At 51.4% G+C, this 12084-nt stretch overlaps 1 protein-coding gene across 1 annotated transcript in view; it reads left to right on the top strand.

Annotated features, from left to right (window-relative positions):
- sspo (SCO-spondin) overlaps positions 1 to 12084 on the top strand; it is an 89720-nt gene that overhangs the window by 5640 nt on the left and 71996 nt on the right. Inside the window, 6 exon segments of the mRNA XM_065019063.1 lie at positions 3621 to 3823; positions 4013 to 4140; positions 4410 to 4519; positions 4715 to 4864; positions 5122 to 5215; positions 5551 to 5954. Of these exon segments, the coding sequence (XP_064875135.1) occupies positions 3621 to 3823; positions 4013 to 4140; positions 4410 to 4519; positions 4715 to 4864; positions 5122 to 5215; positions 5551 to 5954 (1089 nt within the window).

Below are 12084 nucleotides of genomic sequence, written 5' to 3'. Positions count from 1 at the left end.
ATCATTTTGAATCCCACAGTACCTTCTCCGCTGTGCAATCCGTTTTCCGAGCTGGTCATGGGTGCACCTCAGCCACGCTCAAGGTCCTAAACGATATCATAACCTCCATCGATAAGAGACAGTACTGTGCAGCTGTCGTCATCGACCTGGCCAAGGCTTTCGACTCTGTCAATCACCGTATTCTTAAAAACAAAAACAAAAAACATATTTTTTTTTTATTCCCCCCCAAAAATGTACCCCCTTTTTTCTCACCAATTTCGTGGTATCCAATTGTTAGTAGCTACTATCTTGTCTCATCGCTACAACTCCCGTACGGGCTCGGGAGAGACAAAGGTTGAAAGTCATGCATCCTCCGATACACATCCCAACCAAGCCGCACTGCTTCTTAACACAGCGCGCATCCAACCCGGAAGCCAGCTGCACCAATGTGTCGGAGGAAACACCGTGCACCTGGCAACCTTGGTTAGCGTGCACTGCGCCCGGCCCGCCACAGGAGTCGTTGGTGCACGATGAGACAAGGATATCCCTACTGGCCAATCCCTCCCTAACCTGGACGACGCTATGCCAATTGTGCGTCGCCCCACAGGCCTCCCGGTCGCGGACGGTTACAACAGAGCCTGGGCGCGAACCCAGAGCCCTTAACCACTGCGCCTCCCGGGAGGCAATCACCGTATTCTTATCGGCAGACTCAACAGCCTTGGTTTCTCAAATGACTGCCTCACCTGGTTCACCAACTACTTCGCAGACAGAGATCAGTGTGTCAAATCGGAGGGCCTGTTGTCTGGACCTCTGGCAGTCTATGGGGATGCCACAGGGTTCAATTCTCGGGCCAAGTATCTTCTCTGTATACATCAACGATGTCGCTCTTGCTGCAGGTGATTCCCTGATCCACCTCTATGCAGATGACACCTTTCTGTATACATCTGGCCCTTCTTTGGTCACTGTATTAACTAACCTCCAAATGAGCTTCAATGCCATACAACACTCCTTCCGTGGCCTCCAACTGCTCTTAAACGCTAGTAAAACCAAATGCATGCTTTTCAACCGTTCGCTGCCCACACCCGCCCGCCCGACTAGCATCACTGGATGGATCTGACCTAGAATACGTGAATCTTGAATCCAAATTCAAATCTAGAATCGGCTTTCTATTTCGCAACAAAGCCTCCTTCACTCAAGCCGCCAAACTAACCCTGGTAAAACTGACCATCCTACCGATCCTCGACTTCGGCGATGTCATCTACAAAATAGCTTGCAATACTCTACTCAGCAAATTAGATGCAGTCTATCACAGTACCATTCATTTTGTCACCAAAGCGCCTTATACCATCCATCACTGTGACCTGTATGCTCTAATCGGCAGGCCCTTGTTACATATTCGGCGTCAGACCCACTGGCTCCAGGTCATCTATAAGTCTATGCTATAGGTAAAGCTCTGCCTTATTTCCAGCCAAAGAGAGGAGTCACAAAAAGCAGAAATAGAGATAAAATGAATCACTAACCTTTGATGATCTTCATCAGATGACACTCATAGGACTCCATGTTACACAATACATGTATGTTTTGTTCAATAAAGTTCATATTTATACCCAAAAATCTCAGTTTACATTGGTGCGTTATGTTCAGCAGTTCCAAAACATCCAGTGATTTTGCAGAGCGCCACAAGAATTTACAGGAATACTCATAATAAACATTGCTAAAAGATACAAGTGTTATGCATGGAATTTTAGATCCACTTCTCCTTAATGCAACCACTGTATCAAATTTCAAAAAAGCTTTACCGAAAAAGCACTCCATGCAATAATCTGAGAACAGCGCTCAGACAACAAAACAAGCCATACAGATATCCGCCATGTTGTGGAGTCAACAGAAGTCAGAAATAGCATTATACATATTCACTTAGCTTTAATGACCATCATCAGAGTGCACTCACAGGAATCCCAGTTCCACAATAAATGTTTGATTTGTTCGATAAAGTCCATCATTTATGTCCAAATACCTCCTTTTTGTTTGTGCGTTTAGTACACAATCCAAACTCACCACACGCGGGCAAGTCCGGGCGAAGGTTCAGACAAAAAGTCATATTACAGTTCGTAGAAACATGTCAAACAAAGTTTTTATCCAAGCTACTCAATACTGCCCCCCAGTCCCAAAGAAGTTAAACATCAGCTATCCGAGCAGCTAACCGATCGCTGCAGCTGTACATAGTCCATCTGTAAATAGCCCACCCAATCTACCTACCTCATCCCCATATTGTTTTTATTTACTTTGCTGCTCTTTTGCAAACCAGTATCACTACTTACACACCATCATCTGCTCATCATCATCTGCTCATCTATCACTTCAATGTGGCCTATTTTTTGCCTTTCCTCCCCATGCCATTTGCACACACTGTATATAGACTTTTTTCTATTGTGTTATTGACTGTACGCTTGTTTATTCCATGTGTAACTCTGTGTTGTTGTTTGTGTCGCACTGCTTTGCTTTATCTTGGCCAGGTTGCAGTAAATGAGAACTTGTTCTCAACTAGCTTACCTAGTTAAATAAAGGTGAAAAAAAGAGGGCACGACAAAGCCTATTCCCCCTCAGGAGACTAAAAAGATTTGTCATGGGTCATCAGTTCCTCAAAAAGTCATACAGCTGCACCATTGAGAGCAACTGCTCAGCATCCGACCGCAAGGCACAAAAGAGGGTAGTGCGTATGGCCCATTACATCACTGGGGCCAAGCTTCCTGCCATCCAGGACCTCTATACCAAGCGGTGTCAGAGGAAGGCCCTAAAAATTGTCAAAGACTCCAGCCACCCTAGTCATACTGTTCTCTCTGCTACTGCATGGCAAGCGGTACCGGAGCGCCAAGTCTAGGTCCGAGAGGCTTCTAAACAGCTTCTACCCCCAAGTCATAAGACTCCTGAAGAGCTAATTACATGGCTACACAGACTATTTTCATTGCCCTGCACCCCCCCTGCTACTCTCTGTTTATTATCTATGCATAGTCATTTTAACTCTACCTACATGTACATATTATCTCAATTACCTCGACTAACCGGTGTCCCCGCACATTGACCCTGTAAAGCCTCACTACAGTTATTTTACTTATCTATTTACTTATCTACTTATATTTACTTATCTGCTTATCTATCCTATCTTATTTTTCTTAAAACTGCATTGTTGGTTTAGGTCTTGTAAGCATTTCACTGTAAGGTGTACACCTGTTGTATTCGGCGCTTGTGACAAATACCATTTGATTTGATTGACTGTGACCATTGCCTGTGATCATTGCCTGTGATCATTGACTGTGACCATTGACTGTGATCATTGACTGTGACCATTGACTGTGACCATTGACGGTGACCATTGACGGTGACCATTGACTGTGATCATTGACGGTGACCATTGACTGTGACCATTGACTGTGATCATTGACGGTGACCATTGACGGTGACCATTGACGGTGACCATTGACTGTGACCATTGACGGTGACCATTGACTGTGACCATTGACGGTGACCATTGACTGTGATCATAGAAAGTGATTATTGACTGTAATTATTGACTGTGATTATTGACAAAGCAAACATAGTTATCAGTCTGAAGTCCTGACCATTCTTCTCCACTCCTCTAGGCATGCGTGTATACGTGCGTCTCGCGGCTCATCTGAGAGGGCGAGTGGGGGGCCTGTGTGGGAACTTTGACGGGGACACAGAGAATGACTTCACCACGCGTCAGGGTAGCGTGGAGTCTACAGCCGAGCTGTTTGGCAACTCCTGGAAGGTCAGCCCCTCCTGCCCAGATGTTCAAGACCAGGACCTTCGAGACCCATGCACTGTGAGTGGCACACACACACACACACACACTGAGTGGGGCACAGTGAGTGACACACACACACACACGTACGCACACACACACACACACAGAGTGGCACAGTGAGTGACACACACACACACATACGCATACACACATACGCATACACACACACACACACACACACACCTTAACCTTTGTCCCCTGTTCCAGATCAACCCTCACAGGGTGACGTGGGGGAGAAAGAGGTGTGCTGTCATCACCCAGGACCTATTTTCTCTGTGCCACCCTGAGGTGCCCTACCAGCAGTACTATGACTGGTGTGTCTTTGATGCTTGTGGGTGAGTGGCTAACCTTTAAATCACAGGACTGGAGAGGTGCTATTAAGGATTGCAAAGCTTCCACAAATCTAACAACGCATCAGTCCTAAAGGGTCAGAAGTCCTAAAACAAAAATTGATAACAGAACAGGTTAAATAGAGGAAAGAGAGGTTATTACATATTTAGGTCAAGTTTAGAACACCAGTATCCTATTCCAATACAGGTTTATAATCTACCAATGACTCTTTATGAAGCACAATGTGTTAATCCCTGTTCTCTGGGTGTGTTAGATGTGACTCTGGGGGGGACTGTGAGTGTCTGTGTACAGCCATCGCTGCCTACGCTGAGGAGTGTAACCGGCGTGGTGTCTACATCCCCTGGCGGTCCCAGGAACTCTGCCGTGTGTACAGCTTCTCTTGCACGCGCACGCACACGCACACACACACACGGATTGGACATTGACACTGATTGAGCAACATTCATTTGAATTGGATAGACCTTTTTACACATGTTTACACCCTGCGTGACAAAATGCAGATGAACTCTTTCCATACCTCCCTCCCTCTCTCCACCCTCCTCCTCCTCCTCTGTGTAGCCCTGCAGTGTGAGAATGGTCTGGTTTATGAGGCCTGTGGGCCGGCTTGTTCTCCCACCTGTCCCAGTGAAGCCCAGAGCCCTGACTCCCAGTGTGGAGCCTTCTCCTGCGTGGAGGGCTGCTTCTGCCCTGCGGGCACTCTCCACCACAGTAAGACAGCAAGGGCTACATCTCAATCCAGTTCCTTCCTGTCTGTCATCATTCACACCGGTCCTGGAGAGCGCCTGGGAATGTGCAGGCTTTTATTCTACCCCAGCATTAAGACACCTGGTTCAACTTATCATGGACCTCCATTCGGGTTGTTGATTAGATGCGATGTGTCAGTGCTGGGCTGGAACAAAACCCTGCACGCCCCAGAAACTCCCTGTTTTATCATATCCTTGCCCTGACTCTGTCTCCACCTACAGGTGAAGGCTGCGTGGCGCCCTCACTCTGTCCGTGTGAGTGGGCAGCCTCTGTTTTCCCACCCGGGGCCAGCATCACCCAGCATTGCCAGAACTGGTCAGTCTGTCCCCTCGCCTATCGGCTCAACTCATAAACCATTACCCGTGTCGTGTGAGGCCAATTTGACATTTTCATTTGGGGTGTCGAAACTGATACTTACTAACACATGTCTCTCAGTTCAGCTAGACTGATTTTGTCATTTTACACACCTGAGAGGAACATTTTATTAGTTGTGTGAATAGGTTTTGTGGTAGGTTCTGTGGCTGGGTGAATGAATAGAAAGGATACTAACTTCGATAGTAAGTCCTGTTAGGATTTGCCCTGTGTGTTTATGTGTACCTGGAAGGTGTTTTCATGGGTTTGATGTATTCTGTATATCTGCGGTCTTCCAGCTCATGTACTGAGGGCTTATGGCAATGTGAGGGCTCCCCGTGCCCACCTCCCTCCCCCTGTCAGGAGTCAGAGTTCCTGTGCACGGGGGGGCGCTGCGTCCCCTCCCTATGGGTGTGTGACAACGAGGACGACTGCGGTGACGGCTCTGACGAGCTGTGCCCATCAACCTGTGCCCCGGGGCAATACCGCTGTGCCAGCGGGCCCTGTGTGGACCTGGCGTTGCGCTGTGACGGGCATCCGGACTGTGCCGACCAATCAGACGAGGAGTTCTGTGGGCCTGCCACCCCTGTGCCCCTGTGCCCGCTGGGGGAGTTCCAGTGTGCCAGCGGGCGCTGCCTGCCCGCCAGCCGCGTGTGTGACGGACACCTGGACTGTGGGTTCGCTGACGGGTCTGACGAGCAAGGTGGGTGTGATTGAAAATGTATGTCTGTCTAGTGTCCATAAGTGTGTTTTTGTACTCGATGTGTGTAGGTGTCTATTATTGACTAATTTCATATTAGTATTAACAAGCCTAGGTGTGTACAGTGCATTCGAAAAAAGTATTGAGACCCCTTGACTTTTTCTACATTTTGTTACGTTACATCATCAATCTCCACACAATACACCATAATGACAAAGAAAAACTGTTTTTTGTAAAAACAAATTAAAAAATATGGAAATAAGTATTCTGACCCTTTACTCAGTACTTTGTTGAAACACCTTCGGTAGCGATTACAGCCTCGAGTCTTCTTAGGTATGATGCTACAAGCTTGGCACACCTGTATTTGGGGGAATTTCTACCATTCTTCTCTGCAAATCCTCTTGTTCTGTCAGGTTGGATGGGGAGCGTCGCTGCACAGCTACAGTGGGGCAAAAAAAAAGTATTTAGTCAGTTGTGCAAGTTCTCCCACTTAAAAAGATGAGAGAGGGGGGCGGAGCTAGCATGTTGGAGTGAACCGGCTGTGCGTGAGAGGCTCCTGCAACTTTTTTGCAAAATAATCTAATTTAACCTACTTTATGGCACTTTTTACAACAAACGTTTCTTTCTAATACAAGATTGTAACTTTTTATATGAAAATGCCGAGTAATAAGCGACCAAAGGGCAATAAATCCACACCGGAGGCCTACTCCCCACTAAACAACGAGACAGACATGGCGGGAGGCACATGCAACAACGTGACACTTACAGAACTTACCCGGGCTTTGGGGGAGCTACGTGTTGCTATAGCTGAGGATCTTAAGGCCACTATTGCTGAGCTGGACACCAAAATCGAGAGCGTCATTCGAACGGTCGCTTCGCATGGCCAGAGTATTGTGGACCTTGAGAAAGCTTCTGAATTCAACGCTGGTAGGATCGACGAGTTAGAGAAGCTATGCTCGTCATTGCAGGATACTGTGCAGAGGCTTTCTGTGAAAGTGGTGGACCTGGAGGGCCGATCCAGACGTAATAACCTTCGCGTTGTTGGTCTGGCAGAGGGGATAGAGGCGGGCTCTCGCCCTACCGACTTCTTCGCCAAGCTATTGAAGGATGCAATGGGATCGGATGTTTTGGATTCGGATCCCCAGCTGGACCGCGCACATCGCTCCCTTGTCCCAGTGCCTGGACCGGGCCAACGTCCTCGCCCAGTAATAATCTGTTGTCACATTTTCAAGACCAAGGATCTTATCCTGCGTGAAGCTCGAATGAGGGGCAACCTGTCACATAAAGGGCATCCATTCCGTGTCTATGAGGATTATGCGCCCGATGTGGCAAAGCACCAATCCCCCGTACAGGTTAGAGTGCCTTGTTAGTGCGTGTTAGGGTCTGCTCATGGACTCGAATCCATACTATACCATATTCGGTGAAAACGTATTAAACGGGCTCAACAAGGGCTACCGAGCATGTAAGACGCTGAGCAGACCAATGGATGGCGGTCAGAGCTCTCATTTAAAGTTAAATTCACTTTCATCCCGGCTGTGCTCAGCGATGCATATTTTTTACCTCCAGGTTTGATCACTGACGCCTTCGGACGGATATACTTATATTCCCCCACTTTTGTTTTGTTTCGTTATTTATTTTACAATCCTTACATCACTCTTACTACCATACCATTTATTTATTGCTTGCAGGGGACTGGGGGTGATGGTTGGGAGGGGGCAGACGCCTGGTTAGCAAGTTGATGTTTTGTGCCGTTCTGCTTGTCTATGTGTAGGTGTGCGTAAATATAATTACTATTTGTACTTTATTACTATTTTCTCTTAGCATTTTAGTATTATGTATGTGTATATTTTAAATCAGTGTGGATTGTTATTCTGGGGTATGAATGTTTGTATGTGTATGTGTGCATATGGATGTATATACTGTAATGACCTGACTAGATCATAAATGAACAATTGTCCAGACAGAGGCCTGAGCTTGCGAATTGACGGTTTATTGAACCAACTTTACACAGGCTACTGTTTGGGCCGTAGCACACGCCAAATAGATAACCCACAATCCAACCGTGACCTTCTCTTGTGAAGCCCAGATGTAAGAGAGAGAGAACAAAGGCTGAACCTGGTCTTAACTTCCAATGCCCAACCCCCCCTCCACGCCACTCCGCCAACCACCAGGATGCCCGGCATCAGAACATTCCAGGCATTCCCGTGATTGGCAGATAGCAGGTTGATTGACATGTCGGACCCCGCGAACACCGGGTACTGGTCAGTACAACACAACCACCTCCTAGCCTAGCACATAACACACAGCTGTCTGTGCGGGTCGCTACACAGCCCCCCCACCACAAAGTCCCTCGTCCCCGAGGGAACAAACAAAGTCTCTGAAGCGACCCGGAGGTCTCCTTTGCCTGCGTGGCCGTGATGGTCGCAGAGTGCCCCTCTGGGAACCAGGGGATGAAGGCAGGGATGGGGGACAAGGAAGCGGGAACGGGTAATACAGTCCGTGGTTCTGGGGAACCACGCGGTGACACAGGGGGAGACAGGGGGAGTGGGCTGTCTGGAGCCTTGTCTGCGGCACCTGAGGGTGGGTGCCTGGAGAATGTCATTGCCAGAGAGGGGAATTGTGGGGGTTCCTGGGGTTTGGGGAGAAGAGGCCCCTCTGTATGGGGCTAACCTGTCCCGGTGCAGTGCCACCTTTCTCCCCCTGGGAGGAAGCTGCACCAGTACACAACCTCCCTACCCTCTCCAGGACACTGCAGGGTCCCACCCAGTGACTGTCCAACTTGGGGCATCTGCCTTTTTTCCTTAGGGGCTGTAGACCCAGACCAGCTCCCCAGCCACAAAGTGCCTTCCCGGGTGTGCACGTCATAGTTCCTTTTCTGCCTCACACCTGCATTCACCAGCTGCTCTCTGGCGAAGGTGTGGGCTGTCTCCAGGCGGTCCTGGAGTCTCCGGGCATACTCCGGCCCCGGAGGAACATGAGGGCTATCCAGGGGCCGACCAACGCCATCTCCGCAGGGGTGCGGATCTCTCCCCAGCATGAGGAGGGCAGGCGTGCAGGAGGTGGAGTCTTGGACAGCGGAGCGGCATGCCATGAGGACCATAGGCAGGTGCTTGTCCCAGTCACGCTGGTGTTTGGAAGAGACGATGGCCAGCTGCTGTCCAAGCGTTTTGTTGAAGCGCTCCACAAGGCCATCACTTTGAGGATGGAGAGGAGTAGTGCGGGTCTTGTGCATACCCAGCCTCTCACACATGGTGGCGAACACACGGGACTCAAAGTTTCTGCCTTGGTCGCTGTGGATGGACTCTGCAGCTCCAAACCTGCTGAACATCCCCGCTGTCAGGGCGTCGACGATGGTCTCTGCCTCCTGGTCAGGCAGAGCATAGGCCTCGGGCCATTTTGTGAAATAGTCCATGGCCGTGAGCACCCAGCGGTTTCCACTGTCTGTGGTGGGGAACGGCCCAACTACATCCACTCCCACCCTCTCCATGGGAGCCCCACTGGGAACTGTTGGAGCTGAGCATGAGAGCGGCCTGGGGGCCCTTTCTCGCTGTGCAGTTGTCACAGCGGCGACAAAAGTCCTCCACATCCCTCTTGTGCTGCCCCCAGTAGAAGCCCTGACGGAGACGGCGCAGTGTTTTTGTGACCCCAAAGTGTCCAGTCCCCACCCCCATGAGTACTCTGGAGCACAGCCTCCCGCAATGCTTTTGGGACCACCACCTGCCACCTCTCCTCTCCCGTAGCTGACTCCTTCCATGCCCGCTGTAGCACGCCATCAGCCAGCCGCAGTCTCTCAAACTTCGACCACAACCCTTTGGTCGCGAGTGAGAGCGCTGTCACCTCTTCCCATGGTGGCCTCACCTGCGCCTCTACCCACTGTAGCACTGGCTGTAGGTCTGTGTCCCGTCCCTGCTGCTGCCGCCATTCAGCCACGTCGACAGTCTGCAGCTCACAGCAGACAGGCCCGCTCGCCCGACACACTGTGGCACAGACACCCTCCTCTGCCCGCAGCTCTCCCGTCCCTCTCTCCGTTCACAGTGGCGGCAGCCGTCTGCAGTACAGGGCCGACGGGACATGGCGTCGGCGTTGGAGTGGCGTGCCCCTGCCCTGTGCACCACCGTGAAGTCATACGGCTGAAGCTCCTCCAACCAGCGTGCCACCTGCCCCTCTGGCTCTCTGAAAGACATGAGCCACTGGAGAGCAGAGTGGTCAGTCCTTACAGTAAAGGGCAGACCACCCAGGTAGTACTTGAAGTGTTTGACGGAAGCCACAACAGCCAAGAGCTCCCGCCGGGTGACACAGTAGCGGCGCTCATGTTTGTCAAATGTTTTGCTGAAGTACGCCACCACTCTCTCCCCTCTGGCCCCACCTGGGCCAGCACCCCACCCATGCCCACATTGCTCGCGTCTGTGTCCAGGATAAAGGGCAAGGTGAGGTCAGGGGGCGAGCACGGGGCCTCGATCAGTGCACGTTTGAGGGTGTTGAACGCCTCCTCACACTCCACTGTCCAAGTGAAAGCCTTGTCCTTCGGCAGCAGGCGGTTCAGTGGAGCAGCAACGCTTGAGAAGCCCCGTACAAACCTCCTGTAGTACGAGGCCAGGCCCAGGAAGCTCTTCAGCTGACGCTGGTCGGTGGGGGTGGGCCAGTCTCTGACAGCCCCTACCTTGTCCTCCATGGTGCTGATCCCCTCCTTCCCCACTCGGTGGCCCAAGAAGGACACCTCTCTCCTCATGAAGTGGCACTTCTCGGGGTGGAGCTTCAGACCTGCGGCAGCCACCCTCTCCAGCACACGCCGTAGCGCCCCAGGGCTGACTGGAAGGAGCTGCCATGGGCCAGGATGTCATCGAGGTATACCAGACACTGCTGTCGGGGGATGCCATCCAGCACCCTGTCCATCAAACGCTCAAAAGTAGCTGGAGCGTTGCACAGGCCAAAGCACAGGACCTTGAACTGCCAGTGTCCTCTGTTAGTGGAGAACGCAGTTTTGGCTCTGGCCTCTGGGGAGAGGGGCACCTGCCAGTAGCCACTGCGGAGGTCTAGTGAGGAGAACCAGGAGGACCCCTAACCAGGTCCAGCGACTCATCGATACGTGGTATGGGGTATGAGTCCTTCCTGGTTACCTCATTCAGCCGCCTGTAGTCCGCACAGAACCTCAGCTTGCCCCCTTCTTCGGAACCATGACGACTGGCGCCGCCCAGGGGCTGTCTGAGGGCTCAATGAAGTCTGCCCGCTGCATCTCCAACACAGCCTTGTCTGCCGCCTCCTGGCGTGCCAGCGGGATACGGCGGGGACGCGTCTTGATGGGTCGAGCATCACCTGTGTCGATCTCATGCTGCACCAGAAGAGTCTGACCCACCTCTTCCTCACTCAACGCAAAGCTGTCTCTGAATTCAAACAGCAACTGCCACAACCGTTCCTGCTGCTCAGGGTCAAGACCAACACAGTTCCTCCCCATATCTCCCTCACTGCAGACAGTGTCCTCTCCTCTCCCATCTGGGGTAGCTGGGCTGGGGGGTGCGGCCCGGGCTCACAGAGGGCTGTGTCATGGAGGTAGCTGGGGGAATGTAACACACCGCCGTAGGTGACAGGGGGACTGGGGAAAAGTCACACACAGCTGTGGGGAGGGGCGCAGCCATGAGTCTCTGCTGCTTTAACTGTTGGAGTAAAGGGTTTGTTGGGTTGAGTGAATGTGACATTAGGGGGGGCCATGGTGACTTCCGTCCCTCCCTGGAAGCTCAGTGTGCCCCTATTTAGGTCTAACTGGCAGCCTGTGCTCCTAAGAAAGTCCAACCCCAGGATACAAGGGTCCTGCACAGCCGCCACCCACACAGGATGACGCACAGTCCTGCCCCCTACTGTCAGAGTCATTATTCCCTTCCCTTTCATGGGTGCCAGCTCACCTGTGACTGTGCGGAGCTGCACAGTTGTAGGCTCACACTGAGTCCAACCTGGCACAATATCTGGCCTCACCAGGGTTACTGTGGACCCAGTGTCCACCAGGGCGGAGCAGGGCACCCCCTCCACAGTGACAGGGACATGACAAAAGTCCCCAACACAGGTCCGGCCCACCACAACAACAGGCTCCCTCCGCTTGCCCTCGTCTGCTTCTGGGGGAAGTGGAGCCTTGCTTCCCCGT

The sequence above is a fragment of the Oncorhynchus nerka genome, linkage group LG6 (genome assembly GCF_034236695.1).
Source record: "Oncorhynchus nerka isolate Pitt River linkage group LG6, Oner_Uvic_2.0, whole genome shotgun sequence".
Taxonomy (NCBI): domain Eukaryota; kingdom Metazoa; phylum Chordata; class Actinopteri; order Salmoniformes; family Salmonidae; genus Oncorhynchus; species Oncorhynchus nerka.
This window is presented reverse-complemented; position numbering and strand designations above follow the sequence as displayed.